The sequence below is a fragment of the Lolium rigidum genome, chromosome 1, assembly GCF_022539505.1.
Source record: "Lolium rigidum isolate FL_2022 chromosome 1, APGP_CSIRO_Lrig_0.1, whole genome shotgun sequence".
Classification (NCBI taxonomy): domain Eukaryota; kingdom Viridiplantae; phylum Streptophyta; class Magnoliopsida; order Poales; family Poaceae; genus Lolium; species Lolium rigidum.
Genome location: NC_061508.1, coordinates 4,579,786 through 4,601,014, shown reverse-complemented (window position 1 = coordinate 4,601,014; position 21,229 = coordinate 4,579,786). Strand labels below are relative to the sequence as shown.

The 21,229-nt window shown below is 43.5% G+C and overlaps 1 protein-coding gene across 1 annotated transcript; it reads right to left on the bottom strand.

Moving 5' to 3' along the window:
• Positions 1 to 4,483: 4,483 nt before the first annotated feature.
• On the bottom strand, positions 4,484 to 6,885 carry LOC124684840 (protein DETOXIFICATION 16-like). Its single transcript, XM_047219094.1, has 8 exons — positions 6,609 to 6,885; positions 5,969 to 6,513; positions 5,772 to 5,858; positions 5,599 to 5,655; positions 5,268 to 5,506; positions 5,071 to 5,189; positions 4,887 to 4,973; positions 4,484 to 4,792 (listed from the first exon to the last, which is right to left on the bottom strand). Exons 1-8 carry the CDS (start codon positions 6,852 to 6,854, stop codon positions 4,742 to 4,744), a joined length of 1,431 nt encoding a protein of 476 aa, XP_047075050.1. The 5' UTR covers positions 6,855 to 6,885; the 3' UTR covers positions 4,484 to 4,741.
• Positions 6,886 to 21,229: the final 14,344 nt, after the last annotated feature.

The following is a 21,229-nucleotide window of genomic DNA, read 5'->3' as shown; positions in this document are numbered from 1 at the left end:
TTACAATAAGTTGTGGTTGTGCCTCTAGGGCTCCCAGGATCCGGCTTATAAAGGCGCTCGGATCTAGGGTTTACACGGAGAGTTCTAGCCGGAATACAAGATGCCTAATTATGGAATATTACATTGCCGTGTACGTCAAGGACCCACCTTTCCTTATGCGCCGTATTAGATCCGGATACTTCATGGGCCTTCTCAGATCCGACTATCATCATATGGCGGTTAAGATCCGGCTCCTGTTATCTGGGTTGGACTTCATCCATCTTGATCTACAACAACTTGGCCGCCCGATGGGCCGTATGCCACTATCACTGTCTATGGGCGACCCGGGTTTACCGGATCTAGGCCATGCTGTTGATATACCCATAAAGTATACCCACAACAAATACGTAACCTTTCGGGCCATCAGTTGCATGTTATATAGGAAAAGCCCCCTCCATGGCCATACAAGAGAGGTGCGCCTACGATTGGAGCACTACTTCATATACTGTACACCATCACCATCAGTTACATGTTATATAGAAAAAGCCCCTGCATGGCCATACAAGAGAGGTGAGGGTACGATTGGAGTACTACTTCGTATACTGTACACGTACAAGGTTACAACATACTCTAACAAACATGTCCAGCTAGCTACAAGTCCGGTGGTGTACAGTGTACGAGTATGTCCGTATTATTAGACACCGATGCATGCAGCATGAGCGGAGCTAGAAACTATTGATGGGTATGCAATGAATACCTAATATTTTTGGCAATTTTTTCAGTATATAAGCTCCTATATGCATGTACCTACGTGGTATTGTTCTTCTGTCATATTCAAAGAAAATTGTTAAACTCGTAAATCTAAAAATCCCGCTGGCCAGCCGTTCGACCCTGGGCCAAGATCCTGAATCTGGGCTTCCACCGGGCATTTTTTCCTGTTGGGCTGCCACCGATCCACCTACCTCCTCCCATCAATCAGAGGATTCAAATGCGAACCGCTACGCCCATGTCGACGCAAACCACTCCTCTTCCTTGTCCTGAATCCCGATCGACAACCGCCGACGCCTGCCGGCTTTTCTGCGCCCGTGCCACCGCCCGTCTCCAGGCGCTCCGCCACAGTCCGTGCTGCAAACACAATCAATTTCCGCGCTCCCGCCGGCCCCCGCCCCGCTGTCCGTCGCCTCACGCCTGACGCTGCAGGCCTCACCGGCACTGCGCAAGCCGAGGTCGATTGGAACGGCGGCGCATCTCAATTCCGGTAGGATTGCTCACCGCTGCGGCATAGTAGAACAGCAGCAGGCCATCACCACAGTCATCTGAATTCACAAGTGATCATCTGACTGTTCACCCACGGTGGTCGGTAAGTACATTTCTGTTTTGATATTCCCCAATTGAGATCCTCTCCTTATAATTGGTTATTAAAGTATTTACTTGTGTATTGTAGGTCTGAAAATTCAAGAACAAGTCAGAAGCAGGACAAGTGTAGCTATTCGAAACGTATGTGAAAAGTGGGATAAAACCGTAACGACACCGAAGATAACTTCGACGTCAACACTGATTTCCAAAGGTAAAAAATATTGCAACCTTTATGTCATGCTTTGTGAGACAAAAAAAAGTATATTTCCCATGGCATGGTTTACAAGTTTATAAGTTGGTGCTAATTTTTCTGCGGCGACCGCTAATGTCGAGAAAGTCCTTTCTTTTTCAATAAATTATGTGAAAGTGGAGAAATAAAGTGGGGGAGCAATTCTTGAATGATTGGTTGTTTACTTTTCTTGAGAGTCAATTCTTCATACAAGTTCAATATAATTTAATTATTCGAGACGTTATCACTAATACGAAGAATGAACAATTTATAGCACTGTTCTTGTTGTTGTGAACCTATGTGTACTATGTTGCCGTGCTAGAATTTTTTGATTCCGAATACCTAATATATAAATCTTGGCTATATGCAGTTGAACCGACGAGCTGAGGGATCAGGTACGTTTCGATGTTGGAATCCCATATATGTCTACCACCGCATGCACGGAGTCATGGATACGTTAATTAAGGGCGACCAGGATCAGGATCATTTGTTCACTTACAACGATTCCATGCACCTAGCACGGTTAGTTAAATGATATTTCATTTTATTTCCTCAAAATCCTCTTTAGAATGCCATAAGCATACATTCCATTTCTGTCACAAAAAATAACAGGTTCCGTCCAAGCAGGGCAGAGGCCTAGGTTTCCACACCTGTTGACCTATACAAAAAAACACGCACGTTGATTCAACGATCACGACCGGCCAAAGGAGGTACACGACCTCATCCGTCTCGATCGCGACGGCTAACCAATGGCCGGCGAAGGCGGCCGCGGCCAAGGCAGACGGTGCTGGTCCGATCTCTCTGGCGACATCCTCAATATTGTCTACAGTTGCTACTGCTCCTCGCGGTACGACCACGTCCGCTTCGCCGCAGTCTGCACGTCGTGGCGCACCGTCGCATCGTGGCACCTGAAGATGCCTGCTCTCCCCCTGCTACTCCCCTCCACGGGCGTTGTCAAGCACGACTGGAAGGCACGGGCATACAACCTCGAGGATGGCAGAGCCTTGCGCCGCCCGCTTCGAGGGTTTCCATGGGGCAAGCGGATCGTCGGATCCTACGATGGTGGCTGGGTGGCCGCCATGACCGGCACTCGGCTCTTCATCAGGAATGTCTTCTCAGGTACAACCATCGCGCTTTCTGCCAGACAGAGCATCATTCCAAATAGAGGACGAGCATTAAACCCGTACGCCAGAATTAGCAGCGAAGAGAACTCCACTAGGAAGATCATCTTTTCAGAGGATCCTTCCTCAAGCAGTTGCATGCTTGTTGCAATCACCACAAGCTGCAAGGTAGCGCTATGCAGGATTGGCTACCCGGACGACGGGTGGACGACAGGAGAATCTACCGTGGATGAGCTCACTGACATTGCCTTTTGCAATGGCACGCTATATGGCCTCACGCAAGATGGACTATACAGGTTCGTGATCGGCATGAATGAAAAAGGAGCTCCACTGATCACCTTGGTGCGTCACATACATATTGAAATGGGCATCTTGACCGATTGTTGGGAGATGTCTCGCGACAAATACATCTTTGAGCTGCACGGCAAGCTAGCGATCGCTATGAAGTTCTCGCTAAGCATCTACTGCTGCAACCATCACTATTTTAGGGTATTTCAGTTTGACGGCATCAAATACAAATCAATAGAGGTAACAAACTTGGGTGACCATGGCTTGTTCTTGGGGCCGACATGCAGCAAGGTGGTACACATGCCCGTGACAGGTCGACGTGGTGGCAGGGTGGAAAGTAACCATATCTACTACTCCGAGCAACAATTATGTCCACGTCACGAGATGAAGTGCTTAGAGAGATTGAACCTTGGCAGCTACACTGTGTATTACGGAAAAACCAACGACGGCATAAATCATTTGCCGAGAATCAGGTCATCGGGATACCATTACTGTCACCGGGACGTCACCAATAGTTGCATTTGGCTTCTGCCTCCGGACCTGTAATTCCTCTTTCATGCTTCTACGGAGAGAGCTTATGCTACAAAGGTGCAGTATTTGTTATTTTAGAACTTACGTTACCTGGTGTACTACATGCTTGTAAGGAACTACTCCAGGTAGCTTGTTATTTTAGAACTTACGTTACCTGGAGTATCTCAACTTGTTCTTGTTTACCAGTACTACATGACTGGAATTTATTTCTGCAATCATTCCTGTAGCACTTATAAGTAATCTTCTCTTGCAACATGTATTGTTAACCTAATTACAAGAATATGCTTGCACAATGAACTAGTAATTAAGATGATAATGTTTAGATAGGTTGTTCTTGCCAATCAAGCTTCCTGATGCGAAGGAGTGCTCCAAAGATGCGCTTTACCCATGTTTTGGAATTTGTGTACATGCTACCAATTTCCATCATACCAAGTTTCTCATGTTATATGTCGTGCATATGCATATTATGTGTCTCCGATATTTAGCAAAATAAAATACAGAATTGTGATATCCAGAAAACAATTGGTCATATTCATGGAAAGTACTATTATTCTCTATCAGCCTGCTGTTGTCGATACTTGAAAGATGGCAGCGGTACACCCAAAGAGGGCTGAGTGATGTCTATCCCCCGACTCAAGTTTCACAAATCCACTTTAATGGTTAAGCAAATTTTCTTTAAAATTTCTAATGCCGAATGTGCCTAGACAAACATTATAAGAAAACAAGATGTTGCATCCATCATAAATTGTTGTAGTACAAAGGAACATATCTGGTGATATGAGAATTGCAAGTTCTTACAAGCTTTTTCCGGTTAATCGAAAGCACGATCCACGTGAGCAACAAAAGCTTCGTGAGGCTTCCGCACATGATGCCGAGCCAAAGCCCTTGTTGAAAGCACACCAAATTCGGTGTTTTAGTCATATTCATGCAGCCACTAAACTGAGAAGCTGCTTAATTCAAACTTTAGTACAATGAACTGTTGAAGCTCGGAGCAAAAAAAATCCGCTCTTAAGATTTCAGTGGTATCCTTATGGGGTCCTACGACAAAAACCTTCTACAGACCCAACTATCAAATATTTATGAATCATGGAAATATTCAAAAGTATTGAAAATATCAAGCATGTTGATTACTTGATAATCAAAGCCTCTCTGCTCTACATATCAATCATATTCCGCTTGATTGCATGTTTAGTTGTGCCACCGAAGCACAACAATTTTGCGGCATGATCTATTATCTTCATGCAACCGGAAGAGAAGATCCTAACACCGCGTCTTTTGCCTTAATTGCCTGAATTCAAATAGAAAAACAAGATGATGCATCCATCATAAATTGCTTAGTACAAAGGAAAATATCTGGTGATATGCGAATTGCAAGTTCTTACAGCCTTTTCCCAGTTAATTGAAACTACGATCCACGTGAGCAACAAAAGCTTTGTGAGGCTGCCACACATGATGCCGAGCCAAAGCCCCTGTCGAAAGCAAGCACACCAGACACATTCATGTGGCAAATGAACAGAGAAGTTATTGCTACTTAATTGTACCACAAGATGCTGACATGGTACGTACCATTCCGTTCAGATGCAGGACAAATGCAAGTACCACGGACAACGGGATGCCAGCCAAGTAGAATGCGGCGAGATTGACTCGTGCGCCAATCTTCTGCTCACCACATCCAGTTAGCACACCTGAAATACATGATCATGTCACCATGGTTCCAGATTATTCTTTGTCAAAAAACACGGAGTATTCACCTACATATATACCTGTAAGGGAATTATGGAGTCCGTCTATGAAGAAGGATACGGCCTGAACTGGAATCATCCGGGCCATGTATGTCACAACTTCCTCCTCATTGCTGTACATATAACCCCAGACCTTGCGGAGCAGAATCATTGTAACAACGACCACCAAGCCTTCAGACATGGCCATACATATGACTATTTTGGTCGCCATCTTTGCTGCCTGAGGACTACCGGCACCAAGTTCATTGGAAACGCGTGTACTGAATTTGTATGCAGGAAAGGACCAATCAAATTAAATATAGAAACGGAGAAAGAGATATACATTGTGGTTGTGAAGTTAATCTCACGGTACCTTATGGCTGTGCAGAGACCAAATGGCACCATGTACAAGAGATCGCTGGTATTAATACTGCAAGGGTTCAATAGTGCAAACCTTAGAAAGAAGGAAATAAAAACTCTTGGATTGTTGTATCATTGTAGATTGTACCGGTACATGCTAAAAAGAAGTTGTGTTGACTTGATTACCATATGGACAAGACAGAGGTTTCAAGCTTAGGATTAGGCAGAAGACCAGAGAGCAGCACAAGGAATTCAAACGACCACCACTCCAGGCTGCATGCACATATATATGTACAGTAATTTTCCATTGATTAGGTTGAATCATATGCATGTGATTAGGACCAAGCAAAAAGAGAGTTGCAAGTTTGATTTGTGTCTCTCACCAAAGCATCATGGCCGACGGGAAGGCGAGCTCGGCGAACTGGCGCAGGCCCTTGAAGGCCTCCATGGAGAACCCAGTCCAGGTCCTGTCGCAAGCTCCCGACAGCCTCGTGTAGAGGGCCAGCACGGCGAGATTGACGCTGTAGGATACAGCGCCGCTGAGCGCGGCGCCTTTGCTGCCCATGCCAGCGCCGTGCACGAGCGCCCAGCACACGAGGACGTGGGTGAGCGCGGTGACGGCGGAGCTGGCCATGACCGGGAGGACGATGCTCTGCGTCTGCAGGAAGCGGACGTGGCACGCGAGCGGCACGTACGGGACGAGGGACGGAATGAGCCAGCGCGCGTAGGCGCCAGCCTGGGCGGCGATGGTCGGGTCCTGGCCGAGGAGCAGGAGGATGTGGCGGGTGTTGGCCCAGAGGACGACAATGGGGACGCAGGCGAGCGCGAGCACCACCATCGCCCGCTGCTGGTAGACGCCGAGGAGGTGGTACTGCCGCGCGCCGAACGCCTGCCCGCACAGCGTCTCCAGCGCGCCCGCCATGCCAACCTGCAACTCGGTTGGGTCATGCAAACATTCAAACAGACTGCCTACATGCCAAGAAACTCACTTCACTTGTAGACAGTAAATGTGTAGATGCTTACCAGCAAGCTGAAGCCGGTGACGTTGGCGATGGAGGTGGCGAGCGAGGCGCCGGCGAGGGGAAGCTCGCCGAGATGGCCGACGAACATCACTGACACCAACGGTAGCGCGAACTGGAGGATGCTGCTTAGCACCAGCGGCCCTGCCAGCCGCAGCAGGCGCTTCGCCTCCGCTGCCGCGGCATTCTCGTTGGCCTTCTCGGCTCCGGCGGTGACGAGCAGAGGCTCGTCTACGCTAGGCTTCTCCATCCTTGTCACTTATCAGCTCTACTAGCTACAGCTGAAGGCTTGAGTAAGAAGATGCTGAGGAAGCAGCGGGGGAGGGAAGAAGATAATGGGTATTTATGGGAACTGGGATAAAACATGTGGAAACTGCCTAGCAATTGCAATGTATATTTTGTCTGGTTGCTTGTTTGATGGTGATAGGTTCAGCGTGGCTGCCGAGCTTCAGACGTTCATGCACGAGGATTTTCTCCACTCGGTCAAATTTGCTGACGACGTGCCTGACGAAATTAGAACACGACATGTTATGGTTGATAATTAAGCGGTGGTGTAACAATCGCATTGCCAGATCGAAGGCGTGAGGTCTTGAAATTCTCACATGAGAAGATAAGAGAAGAGCTTGGGGAAGAAGTTGATCTCTCGATCCATTTTCTTTGGAGGTTTGCTAATTATCAGCTAGGTGCGAATTAATTCGTTGTTCAGTCAAGTTGAAAATTAAGAGATTTGTATTGCGTTATTTTCTGTTACAAATTGGTTGCAACTGTTGCAAGTCGAGTTGCAACTCTGATCTTTCCAAGTCAGATTGCAATCAAAGTTATTAAGTAGCAACTGAATTGTAACCAAAAAAACAGTTTATGCCTACAAAATAATGGAACGATATCAGTTAAAAGAATTAAGCTCTTTCTTAGTCGACTGAATTATTCACACCCTTTTCTTTAGTTATTACTCTCTCGATCCTAGGGAGTATTTCTCAGGGCCGGCTATCAGTTAAGAGAATTAAGCTCTTTCTTAGTCGACTGAATTATTCACACCCTTTTCTTTAGTTATTATTCTCTCGATCCTAGGGAGTACTTCACTACTTCTTAGCTCCTTACAGACGCTAAACAACCTAGCTAGCATATATATGCACTCCACACACACACACTCGTAACTCTCAACTGCGCCATGGCTCTGCTTCTATGGCGCTCTTTCACTTCACCTCCTATCCGAGTGCATATCTTCCTTTGGAGCATCTCCAGCGACACCCGTAATTGGCGTTCAGCAACAACATTTCATAAGCGCTATTCAGGACGCCAGCATAAAATGTCGGCGTATTGGAAGGGGTTACCTAGCGATGCTGCCACATGATTTTTTGAAATAAAAATAAACTCATTATTAGAAATGAAACCAGTGAATTTCATTAAAATTCTTAGGAAAATTTTCATATTAAAACAAACTTAATTAAAAAACATAAACTAAACCCTAGATCTTAAGCCACGATGGTCGAAGTCATTGTAGTCTAGCTTGTCGTCACCATCATCTTTGAAGACGTTGATGACATCAAGGTCCCACGGCGACCACGCTTCGACATACTCCTTCGTGACCGCCACTATGTGTAAATGACAGGGATGGCCTACCCGTCATAGAAGAAGTTGATCAGCCAACCCATTTTGTGTACAAAAAGCCACACTCCAATTGGGCACGCCAGCGTCCCACTTTGATGGGCATGGTACTGTTTTAAGCCTCGTTAGGTTCTAAACCCAGTGGTTTTGCTGTTGTGCCTATATGGGCCAGGTCTGATGTGTTTATTCACTATTTTTGTTTTTATTTTTGATGTTTCAAAAGTAATTACTACATTCAACAAAATGTATGAGTTTTGTTGAGAAAGCACGCACACAAAATGTGGCAATGCTTCTAGGCATTTGCTACAAGTGAATGTTTTCTTGGATTTTTCAAGAGTGTTTACATACTTTAACTTATTTTTCAAAATGTTGCAGTCATAGGATTTTTTTCTTGTAATAGATTTTGATTTTTGTTGAAAATGTTGCTTAACCACTTGTTTATTGTTGGGAACACTTGGTCTTTTGTTGTAATCATTATTATTTTATAGGAATAACTACCTTTTTTGTTAAAATCAATTTACAACAAACAAATTGTTGTTTAACCACTTTATTGTAGCATTACTTTTTTAAAAAATTGTGACGTATTTTGTTGTAGCACTATACTTTGTATTCTTCGGTTGAAGAATTTTTGTTGCAATACCCTCTACCCCTAGGGTTGTAGATCGCCACGGTGGCATATTTGTTGTAAATAATGGAAATGTTGGAGCTAAAGGATATACCCTTCATTTTAAGTAAGAAAACTCGAGGCTACGGGTTGATTTCCAAAAGATAAAGGGGGAGGGGGATTGCGTTGGAGTTTGTTCCGGATGTCGGATGATGATCTGATGACACGAACAAATATTTTGATGATTATTTTGGGTGTCCTATGTCCACCTACGCTCGGGAGAGGCCAAGACGCAGAGTTTATGATGGTTGTCGCGACGAGGCGGAGGAGTGCGGTGCGTGTGAGACATCAAGGAGCGGAGGCTTCACCAGGTGCCGCGTGAGTTCAACCTGGGCCCGCTCTGGGATGGAGCAGCGACGACACTAGGTAGGAGTGGTGCAAGCGAGGTTGCACGTCGAGGTGGTATGCTCCAGGGCAGTGATGTCGTCCCCAATGTTTTGGCTCACAAAATCCCTGTTGTCAGCGGCAAGGGATCGATCTTGTCCGAGGGGCATCGCCTGCTGTGCGCATTTTCCTGGTCAGGCCTGCAAGATGTAGGTGCAACTTTGTGGGGTGTTGCATTCTCTGTCCAGTGCAGGGAAGAGGAAGAAAGTCCGGCAACTTGTTAGGCTAGCTAGGCAGATGTGAATGAGCGTTGCGGAGTAGGTGCAACGGAGGGCGTGGCGGTTTGACGAATGATGGTTTTGGGTGGGTAAGGGTTCTAGCGAAAATAGTACTGTGAATATGACTGTAGTCGTTGACATCAGCTGACGTGGGCACAACCCTTCGGGTAACCGACGTTGCCCTATCCTATATTTCCTGGCTGGAGGCCTATGAAGGCACTTGGAGGCGAAGCGGCCCATCCGGACGGTGCACCAGAAGATTTCTTGGCAAGCAAGACGAAGAAGCAGCCGAACAAAGAAAGATTAGATCTAAAACTACTGTAAACCTAGTCGTACTCGGTTAGACCTCTTGAGACCTGGCCTCCTATATAAAGGCCAGGAGAGGGGCTGCCGAGGGGCACAATCGATCTTAGCAATCTTAGCCACCAAAAGCTCAGAGCTAGGTCATCGTAAAGCTTGGCATCTCGACGAGATCTCAGCCGAACTATTCGACACCCCATTGTAACCTATTATCATCATAATCAAGAACAGACAAGCATGACGTAAGGGTTTTACCTCATCGAGGGCCCCGAACCTGGGTAAATCGCTCCCCCCGTTTGTCTGTGAACCGATGTCTCGTGCCAGCTTGCAGGATTCCATCAACCCTAAGCCCCTATCGGAGGGCATTGCCGAGGAGCACCCTCGACAATTGGCGCTGTCTGTGGGAAGCCTGTCGGCACAAGGCAGGACATCGGCAATACCAGTCACATCTGCAGCGTTCGTGCTCGAGTCACCAACACCTCCAGATCCAAGGGACTCGATCCGCTACGGATCCTTCGAGTTTGTACCAATCTTGAGCCATTGCACTCGGTTCCTGCAGAATCGCACGACGGTATGACCACCACTTTTGGAGGCATTCACTTCATCATCGACTCCGGAGGCTTCCTTCGGCTCCCTAGGACAGGTATATCTGGTTCGAGGACCTCAGTTTCGACAGGCGACGCGCTGGCAGCAACTTCGGAAATCCCGCCCGGAAGCAAGCAGGGAGGCAGCCGAGGAAGTTTCGATGTCACGGCAGGACGAACGCACCATGGGGAAGAGGAACGTACAACATCTCACCCTCGCCAGTCCGAACGAAGGCAGGAGGACATGCGACCGATCCATGGCCGTGCCCGTTCACCTTATCTATCGGCTACAGAGCAACTCGAGGCACCATGCTACCTTCACTCCTACATTGATCCGAAGGATGGTAGGGAGAAATCCAGCCATCTGCTAAGGAACTGCCGATATTTTCTGGAGATTCGACAGTTCTGTGACGATCTTAGAATCGAAGCCTTATCAAGAGTTCACATAATGGAGAAGAGAACGGGGTCTGATACGTCTCCAACGTATCGATAATTTCTTATGTTCCATGCTACTTTATTGATGATACCTACATGTTTTATGCACATTACATGTCATATTTATGCATTTTCTGGAACTAACCTATTAACAAGATGCCGAAGAGCCGATTCTTTGTTCTCGTCTGTTTTTGGTTTCAGAAATCCTAGTAAGGAAATATTCTCGGAATTGGACGAAATCTTCGCCCAGGGTCCTATTTTTGCACGGAGCTTCCAGAAGACCGAAGAGGGAAGGAAGTGGGGCCACGAGGCGCCGACACCATAGGGCGGCGCGGCCCAGGCCCTGGCCGCGCCGGCCTGTGGTGTGGGCCCCTCGCGCCGCCTCTTGACCTACCCTTTCGCCTACTTAAAGCCCCCGTCGCGAAAACCCCAGTACCGAGAGCCACGATACGGAAAACCTTCCAGAGACGCCGCCGCGAATCCCATCTCGGGGGATTCAGGAGATCGCCTCCGGCACCCTGCCGGAGAGGGGATTCATCTCCCGGAGGACTCTTCATCGCCATGATCGCCTCCGGAGTGATGAGTGAGTAGTTCACCCCTGGACCATGGGTCCATAGCGAGTAGCTAGATGGTCGTCTTCTCCTTGTTGTGCTTCATTGTTGGATCTTGTGAGCTGCCTAACATGATCAAGATCATCTATATGTAATTCTATATGTTGTGTTTGTCGGGATCCGATGGATGGAGAATACTATGTTATGGTGATTATCAATCTATTGTTTATGTGTTGTTTATGATCTTGCATGCTCTCCGTTATTAGTAGAGGCTCGGCCAAGTTTGTACTCTTAACTCCAAGAGGGAGTATTTATGCTCGATAGTGGGTTCATGCCTTCATTGACACCCGGGACGAGTGACGGAAAGTTCTAAGGTTGTGATGTGCTGTTGCCACTAGGGATAAAACATTGATTCTATGTCTAAGGATGTAGTTGTCGATTACATTACGCACCATACTTAATGTAATTGTCTGTTGCTTTGCAACTTAATACTGAATGGGGTTCGGATGATAACCTGAAGGTGGACTTTTTAGGCATAGATGCAGTTGGATGGCGGTCTATGTACTTTGTCGTAATGCCCGGATTAAATCTCACTATATTTATCATATCATGTATATGCATTGTTATGCCCTTCTCTATTTGTCAATTGCCCGATCGTAATTTGTTCACCCAACATGCTTTTATCTTATGGGAGAGACACCTCTAGTGAACTGTGGACCCCGGTCCTATTCTTTACATAGCATACAATCTACTGCAATTGTGTTTTACTCGTTTTCTTGCAAACAATCATCTTCCACTTGATACGTTTAATCCTTTGTTACAGCAAGCCGGTGAGATTGACAACCTCTCTTGTTTCGTTGGGGCAAAGTACTTTGGTTTTGTTGTGCAGATTCCACGTTGGCGCCGGAATCCCTGTTGTTGCGCCGCATCACATTTCGCCACCATCAACCTTCAACGTGCTTCTTGGCTCCTCCTGGTTCGATTCAACCTTTGGTTTCTTTCTGAGGGAAAACTTGCCACTGTGCGCATCATACCTTCCTCTTGGGGTTCCCAACGGACGTGTACATCTACGCGCATCAAGCCTGTTTTCTGGCGCCGTTGCCGGGGAACTGAAGAAAAGCTACACCACAAAGATTTCTACTCCCACGTCAACTACACGCCAGCAACTGTTTTCTGGCGCCGTTGCCGGGGAGATCAAGACACGCTGCAAGGGGAGTCTCCACTTCTCAATCTCTTTACTTTGTTTTTGTCTTGCTTTATTTTATTTACTACTTTGTTTGCTGCACCTAAACAAAACACACAAAAAATTAGTTGCTAGTTTTACTTTATTTACTGTCTTGCTCTCTATATCAAAAACACAAAAAAAAATTAGTTACTTGTCTTTACTTTGTTTGCCTAGTTTACTTTTTGCTTATTACATCATGTTTCCTTTTAATTTTACCAAAAAAGACATACCGGTAGGACGTGGGTCTATAGTTGGGAGAAATAATATAGAAGAAATTTTCAATCATGTTAGTATTACTGAAGATTTTGAAGATAGACACTTGGTAGAACTTGCACCTACCTATGAAATTGCTCGCTGTCGCTTTAGTTCGCATGTTGGAAACTAAATTTGTTAATCTCAATCCTATAATCCAACACATGTTTCTTACACTTGGTGATATGGAAGAAGGGGAAAAGAAAGATTTTGTTTTAGAAACCCTTCTTAGAGAATTTGGTGGTCTAGCAAGAGAGGCTAGAAAGGTTTTTGCTAAATTTAATATGCTAGGTTCTCATACCAATTATTGGTCTCCTTGAAAAATGGACATGGATAGAATAAGGTACACTAATAATATTAATGATGGTGGGGAGATCAAAGCACCAATACCATGTAAACTCCTAGCTATGAATGATGCACTAGAAAATAACTATGCTTGGCTTGTTCCTGAAAATTTGTTCGATGAGAGTAGCAAGCCTAAGACTAATGAAAAGGGAGACGCTAAAACTTATATATCAAATATACTATGCTTGGTTGAGAAAACTCCCAACACCCCTGGTAATGATGTTGATGCTTCATCTCTCGATGTTACTTGATTTGCACTTTCGCACCTAGCTGAAAGGCGTTAAAGAAAAGCGCTTATGGGAGACAACCCATGTTTTTACTACAGCAATTTTTTGTTTTGTTGAGTCTTGGAAGTTGTTTACTACTGTAGCAACCTCTCCTTATCATGTTTTTGTGCCAAGTAAAGTTTCTATGTCAAAGGTGATGTTATATTTGGGATTGCTGCGCAGAAACAGCATTGCCGTCTGTCACGAATCTGGGCACAGTTCTCTGTAGAAAATTCGAAAAAATCTGCCAATTTACGAGCGTGATCCTCAGATATGTACGCAACTTTCATTAGTTTTGAGTTTTTTCCATTTGAGCAAGTCTGGTGCCAGCTTTAAATTCTTCTTTACGGACTGTTCTGTTTTTGACAGATTCTGCCTTTTATTTCGCATTGCCTCTTTTGCTATGTTGGATTCATTTCTTAGATCCATTAATGTCCAGTAGCTTTATGCAATGTCCAGAAGTGTAAAGAATGATTGTGCCACCTCTGAACATGTGAATTATTAATTGTGCACTAACCCTCTAATGAGTTTGCTTGAAGTTTGGTGTGAAGGAAGTTTTCAAGGGTCAAGAGAGGAGAATGATATACTATGATCAAGAGGAGTGAAAGCTCTAAGCTTGGGGATGCCCCCGTGGTTCACCCCTGCATATTTTAAGAAGACTCAAGCGTCTAAGCTTGGGGATGCCCAAGGCATCCCCTTCTTCATCGACAACATCATCAGGTTCCTCCCCTGAAACTATATTTTTATTCAGTCACATCTTGTGTTCTTTACTTGGAGCGTCGGTTTGTTTTTGTTTGAATAAAATGGATCCTAGCATTCACTTTGTGGGAGAGAGACACGCTCCGCTGTTTCATATGGACAAATATGTCCTTAGGCTTTACTCATAATGTTCAAGGCGAAGTTTCTTCTTCGTTAAATTGTTATATGGTTGGAATTGGAAAATGCTACATGTAGTAATTCTAAAATGTCTTGGATAATGTGATACTTGGCAATTGTTGTGCTCATGTTTAAGCTCTTGCATCATATGCTTTGCACCCATTAATGAAGAAATACATAGAGCTTGCTAAAATTTGATTTGCATATTTGGTCTCTCTAAGGTCTAGATAATATCTAGTATTGAGTTTTGAACAACAAGGAAGACGGTGTAGAGTCTTATAATGTTTACAATATGTCTTTTATGTGAGTTTTGCTGCACCTGTTCATCCTTGAGTTTGCTTCAAATAACCTTGCTAGCCTAAACCTTGTATCGAGAGGGAATACTTCTCATGCATCCAAAATCCTTGAGCCAACCACTATGCCATTTGTGTCCACCATACCTACCTACTACATGGTATTTCTCCGCCATTCCAAAGTAAATTGCTTGAGTGCTACCTTTAAAATTCCATCATTCACCTTTGCAATATATAGCTCATGGGACAAAATAGCCTTAAAAACTATCGTAGTATTGAATATGTACTTATGCACTTTATCTTTTATTAAGTTGCTTGTTGTGCGATAACCATGCTTCAGGGAACGCCATCAACTATTGTTGAATATCATGTGAGTTGCTATGCATGTCCGTCTTGTCCGAAGGATCTATCATTTTAGTGGTTGGAGCATGCAAAATTGTTAGAGAAGAACATTGGGCCGCTAACTAAAGCCATGAATCATGGTTGAAGTTTCAGTTTTGGACATATATCCTCAATCTCATATGAGAATAATAATCATTGCTATGTGCTTATGCATTTAAGAGGAGTCCATTATCTGTTGTCCATGTTGTCCCGGTATGGATGTCTAAGTTGAGAATAATCAAAAGCGAGAAATCCAAAATGCGAGCATTCTCCTTAGACCTTTGTACAGGCGGCATGGAGGTACCCCTTTGTGACACTTGGTTGAAACATGGCATGCAAAGATCCGGTAGTCCAAGCTAAGTAGGACAAGGTGCGGGCACTATTAGTATACTATGCATGAGGCTTGCAACTTGTAAGAAATAATTTACATAACTCATATGTTTTATTACTACCGTTGACAAAATTGTTTCATGTTTTCAAAATAAAAGCTCTAGCACAAATACAGCAATCGATGCTTTCCTCTTTGAAGGACCTTTCTTTTACTTTTATTGTTGAGTCAGTTCACCTATCTCCCTCCACCTTAAGAAGCAAACACTTGTGTGAACTGTGCATTGATTCCTACATACCTGCATATTGCACTTGTTATATTACTTTATGTTGAAAATATCCATGAGATATACATGTTATAAGTTGAAAGCAACCGCTGAAACTTAATCTTCCTTTGTGTTGCTTCAACACCTTTACTTTGATTTATTGCTTTATGAGTTAAATCTTATGCAAGACTTATTGATGCTTGTCTTGAAGTACTATTCATGAAAAGTCTTTGCTATATGATTCACTTGTTTACTCATGTCATTACCTTTGTTTTGATCGCTGCATTCATTACATATGTTTACAAATAGTATGATCAAGATTATGATGGCATGTCACTTCGAAATTATCTTTGTTATCGTTTTACCTGCTCGGGACGAGCAGAACTAAGCTTGGGGATGCTGATACGTCTCCAACGTATCGATAATTTCTTATGTTCCATGCTACTTTATTGATGATACCTACATGTTTTATGCACATTTTATGTCATATTTATGCATTTTCTGGAACTAACCTATTAACAAGATGCCGAAGAGCCAGTTGTTTGTTTTCTCGCTGTTTTTGGTTTCGAAATCCTAGTAAGGAAATATTCTCGGAATTGGACGAAATCTTCGCCCAGGGTCCTATTTTTGCACGAAGCTTCCAGAAGACCGAAGAGGGAAGGAAGTGGGGCCACGAGGCGCCGACACCATAGGGCGGCGCGGCCCAGGCCCTGGCCGCGTCGACCTAGGGTGTGGGGCCCTCGTGTGGCCCCCCACGTTGCCCTTCCGCCTACTTAAAGCCTCCGTCGCGAAAACCCCAGTACCGAGAGCCACGATATGGAAAACCTTCCAGAGACGCCGCCGCCGCGAATCCCATCTCGGGGGATTCAGGAGATCGCCTCCGGCACCCTGCCGGAGAGGGGATTCATCTCCCGGAGGACTCTTCATCGCCATGATCGCCTCCGGAGTGATGAGTGAGTAGTTCACCCCTGTACCATGGGTCCATACCAGTAGCTAGATGGTCGTCTTCTCCTTGTTGTGCTTCATTGTTGGATCTTGTGAGCTGCCTAACATGATCAAGATCATCTATATGTAATTCTATATGTTGTGTTTGTCGGGATCCGATGGATAGAGAATACTATGTTATGGTGATTATCAATCTATTGTTTATGTGTTGTTTATGATCTTGCATGCTCTCCGTTATTAGTAGAGGCTCGGCCAAGTTTTTGCTCTTAACTCCAAGAGGGAGTATTTATGCTCGATAGTGGGTTCATGCCTTCATTGACACCTGGGATCGTGACGATGAGGTTCTAAGGTTGTGATGTGCTTGTTGCCACTAGGGATAAAACATTGATTCTATGTCTAAGGATGTAGTTGTCGATTACATTACGCACCATACTTAATGCAATTGTACGTTGCTTAGCAACTTAATACTGAATGGGGTTCGGATGATAACTCGAAGGTGGACTTTTTAGGCATAAATGCAGTTGGATGGCGGTCTATGTACTTTGTCGTAATGCCCAATTAAATCTCACTATATTTATCATATCATGTATATGCATTGTTATGCCCTTCTCTATTTGTCAATTGCCCGACTGTAATTTGTTCACCCAACATGCTTTTATCTTATGGGAGAGACACCTCTAGTGAACTGTGGACCCCGGTCCTATTCTTTACATAGCATACAATCTACTGCAATTGTGTTTTATCGTTTTCTTGCAAACAATCATCTTCCACTCGATACGCTTAATCCTTTGTTACAGCAAGCCGGTGAGATTGACAACCTCACTGTTTCGTTGGGGCAAAGTACTTGGGTTGTGTTGTGCAGGTTCCACATTGGCGCCGGAATCCCTATTGTTGCGCCGCATCACATTTCGCCACCATCAACCTTCAATGTGCTTCTTGGCTCCTCCTGGTTCGATTCAACCTTGGTTTCTTTCTGAGGGAAAACTTGCCACTGTGCGCATCATACCTTCCTCTTGGGGTTCCCAACGGACGTGTACATCTACGCGCATCATTAGGCATAATGGACAACAATGAGCTTCTTATTCTATTTCCTGATTTAAGACATGGATTGTTTGCTGCGAAAATTAAAAAACCTATGGAATCTTATTTGCATGCTGGTAACAATGATATTAGTATGAACGCTTTGAACACCATTGTTGTTAATGATATGGAAAATTCTAAGCTTGGGGAAGCTGGTTTTGATGAGCATGATATTTTTAGTCCCCCAAGCATTGAGGAGAAAATTTTCTTTGATGATACTTTGCCTCCTATTTATGATGATTATAATGATAGTGGTCTTTTGGTGTCGCCTACTATGGAGAGTAAATTTTATTATGACTATACTATGCCTCCTACACTTGATAAGAATAATAATGATAGCTACTTTGTTGAATTTGCTCCCACTACAACTAATAAAATTGATTATGCTTATGTGGAGAGTAATAATTTTATGCATATGGCTCATGATAAGAATGCTTTATGTGATAGTTATATTGTTGAGTTTGCTCATGATGCTACTGAAAGTTATTACGAGAGAGGAAAATATGGTTGTAGAAATTTTCATGTTACTAAAACACCTCTCTATGTGCTGAAATTTTTGAAGCTACACTTGTTTTGTCTTCCTATGCTTGCCACTATACTCTTCATGAACTTGTTTATTTACAAGATTCCTATGCATAGGAAGCATGTTAGACTTAAATGTGTTTTGAATTTGCCTCTTGATGCTCTCTTTTGCTTCAAATACTATTTCTTGCGAGTGCATCATTAAAGCTGCCGAGCCCATCTTAATGGCTATAAAGAAAGAACTTCTTGGGAGATAACCCATGTGTTTATTTTACTACAGCAATTTTTGTTTTGTTGAGTCTTGGAAGTTGTTTACTACTGTAGCAACCTCTCCTTATCATGTTTTTGTGCCAAGTAAAGTTTCTATGTTAAAGTTGATGTTATATTTGGGATCGCTGCGTAGAAACAGCATTGCTGTCTGTCACGAATTCGGGCACAAGTCTCTGTAAAAAATTCGAAAAAAACTGCAAAATTACGAGCGTGATCCTCAGATATGTACGCAACTTTCATTAGTTTTGAGTTTTTCCATTTGAGCAAGTTAAGTGCCCAGTCCAGATGCATCTTTACGGACTGTTCTGTTTTTGACAGATTCTGTCTTTTATTTCCGCATTGCCGCTTTTGCTATGTTGAATGAGTTTCTTCGTTCCATTAACTTTCAGAAGCTTTGTGCAATGTTCAGAAGTGTTAAGAATGATTGTGTCACCTCTGAATATATGAATTTGTGGTTAAGCACTAACCCTCTCATGAGTTTGCTTGAAGTTTGTGTGAAGGAAGTTTTCAAGGGTCAAGAGAAGAGGATGATATACTATGATCAAGAAGAGTGAAAGGTCTAAGCTTGGGGATGCCCCGGTGGTTCATCCCTGCATATTTTAAGAAGACTCAAGCATCTAAGCTTGGGGATTCCCAAGGCATCCCCTTCTTCATCGACAACATTATCAGGTTTCTTCTAGTGAAACTATATTTTTATTCCGTCACATCTTATGTACTTTACTTGGAGCGTCTGTTTGTTTTTATTTTTGTTTTGTTTGAATAAGTTCATCCTTGTGTGGGAGAGAGACACGCTCCGCTGGTTCATATGAACACATGTGTTCTTAGCTTTTAATTTTCATGGCGAAGGTTGAAACTGCTTCATTAATTGTTATATGGTTGGAAACGGGAAATGCTACATGTAGTAATTGGTAAAATATCTTGGATAATGTGATACTTGGCAATTGTTGTGCTCATGTTTAAGCTCTTGCATCATATACTTTGCACCCATTAATGAAGAAATACATAGAGCTTGCTAAAATTTGGTTTGCATATTTGGTCTCTCTAAAGTCTAGATAATTTCTAGTATTGAGTTTTGAACAACAAGGAAGACGGTGTAGAGTCTTATAGTGTTTACAATATGTCTTTTATGTGAGTTTTGCTGCACCGGTTCATCCTTGTGTTTGTTTCAAATAACCTTGCTAGCCTAAACCTTGTATCGAGAGGGAATACTTCTCATGCATCCAAAATCCTTGAGCCAACCACTATGCCATTTGTGTCCACCATACCTACCTACTACATGGTATTTCTCCGCCATTCCAAAGTAAATTGCTTGAGTGCTACCTTTAAATTTCCATCATTCGCCTTTGCAATATATAGCTCATGGGACAAAATAGCCTTAAAACTATTGTGGTATTGAATATGTACTTATGCACTTTATCTCTTATTAAGTTGCTTGTTGTGCGATAACCATGCTTCGGGGACGCCATCAACTCTTTGTTGAATATCATGTGAGTTGCTATGCATGTCCGTCTTGTCCGAAGTAAGAGAGATCTACCACCTTAATGGTTAGAGCATGCATATTGTTAGAGAAGAACATTGGGCCGCTAACTAAAGCCATGAATCATGGTGGAAGTTTCAGTTTTGGACATATATCCTCAATCTCATATGAGAACACTAATTGTTGCCACATGCTTATGCATTAAAGAGGAGTCCATTATCTGTTGTCCATGTTGTCCCGGTATGGATGTCTAAGTTGAGAATAATCAAAAGCGAGAAATCCAAAATGCGAGCTTTCTCCTTAGACCTTTGTACAGGCGGCATGGAGGTACCCCTTTGTGACACTTGGTTAAAACATGTGTATTGCGATGATCCGGTAGTCCAAGCTAATTAGGACAAGGTGCGGGCACTATTAGTATACTATGCATGAGGCTTGCAACTTGTAAGATATAATTTACATAACTCATATGCTTTATTACTACCGTTGACAAAATTGTTTCATGTTTTCAAAATAAAAGCTCTAGCACAAATATAGCAATCAATGCTTTCCTCTTTGAAGGACCATTCTTTTACTTTTATTGTTGAGTCAGTTTACCTATCTCTCTCCACCTTAAGAAGCAAACACTTGTGTGAACTGTGCATTGATTCCTACATACTTGCATATTGCACTTGTTATATTACTTTACATTGACACTATCCATGAGATATACATGTTATAAGTTGAAAGCAACCGCTGAAACTTAATCTTCCTTTATGTTGCTTCAATACCTCTACTTTGAATTATTGCTTTATGAGTTAACTCTTATGCAAGACTTATTGATGCTTGTCTTGAAAGTACTATTCATGAAAAGTCTTTGCTTTATGATTCATTTGTTTACTCATGTCATTACCATTGTTTTTGATCGCTGCATTCATTACATATGCTTACAATAGTATGATCAAGGTTATGATGGCATGTCACTTAAGAAATTATCATTGTTATCGTTTACCTACTCGAGGATGAGTAGGAACTAAGCTTGGGGATGCTGATACGTCTCCAACGTATCTATAATTTCTTATGTTCCATGCTACTTTATTGATGATATCTACATGTTTTATGCATACTTTATGTCATATTTATGCGTTTTCCGGAACTAACCTATTGACGAGATGCCGAAGTGCCAGTTCTCGTTTTCGCTGTTTTTGGTTCCAGAAATCCTAGTAAGGAAATATTCTCGGAATCGGACGAAATCAATGGCCAGCATCCTATTTTTCCACGAAGCTTCCGGAACACCCGAGAGCCACCGGAGGGGAGCCCCGGTGGGCCCGGATGATAGGGCGGCGCGGCCAGGGCTGGGCCCGCGCCCCCCTAGTGTGTCGT

What these genes read in the sequence shown, in the direction of transcription:
- LOC124684840 (XM_047219094.1), bottom strand. Translation starts at nt 6,854, where the DNA reads ATGGAGAAGCCTAGCGTAGACGAGCCTCTGCTCGTCACCGCCGGAGCC. An exon ending in ACTCCATAATTCCCTTACAG is followed by an intron (nt 5,190 to 5,267) that starts GTATATATGTAG and finishes CATGTATTTCAG; the next exon opens with GTGTGCTAACTGGATGTGGT. An exon ending in CAATTAACTGGGAAAAGGCT is followed by an intron (nt 4,793 to 4,886) that starts GTAAGAACTTGC and finishes ATTTGAATTCAG; the next exon opens with GCAATTAAGGCAAAAGACGC.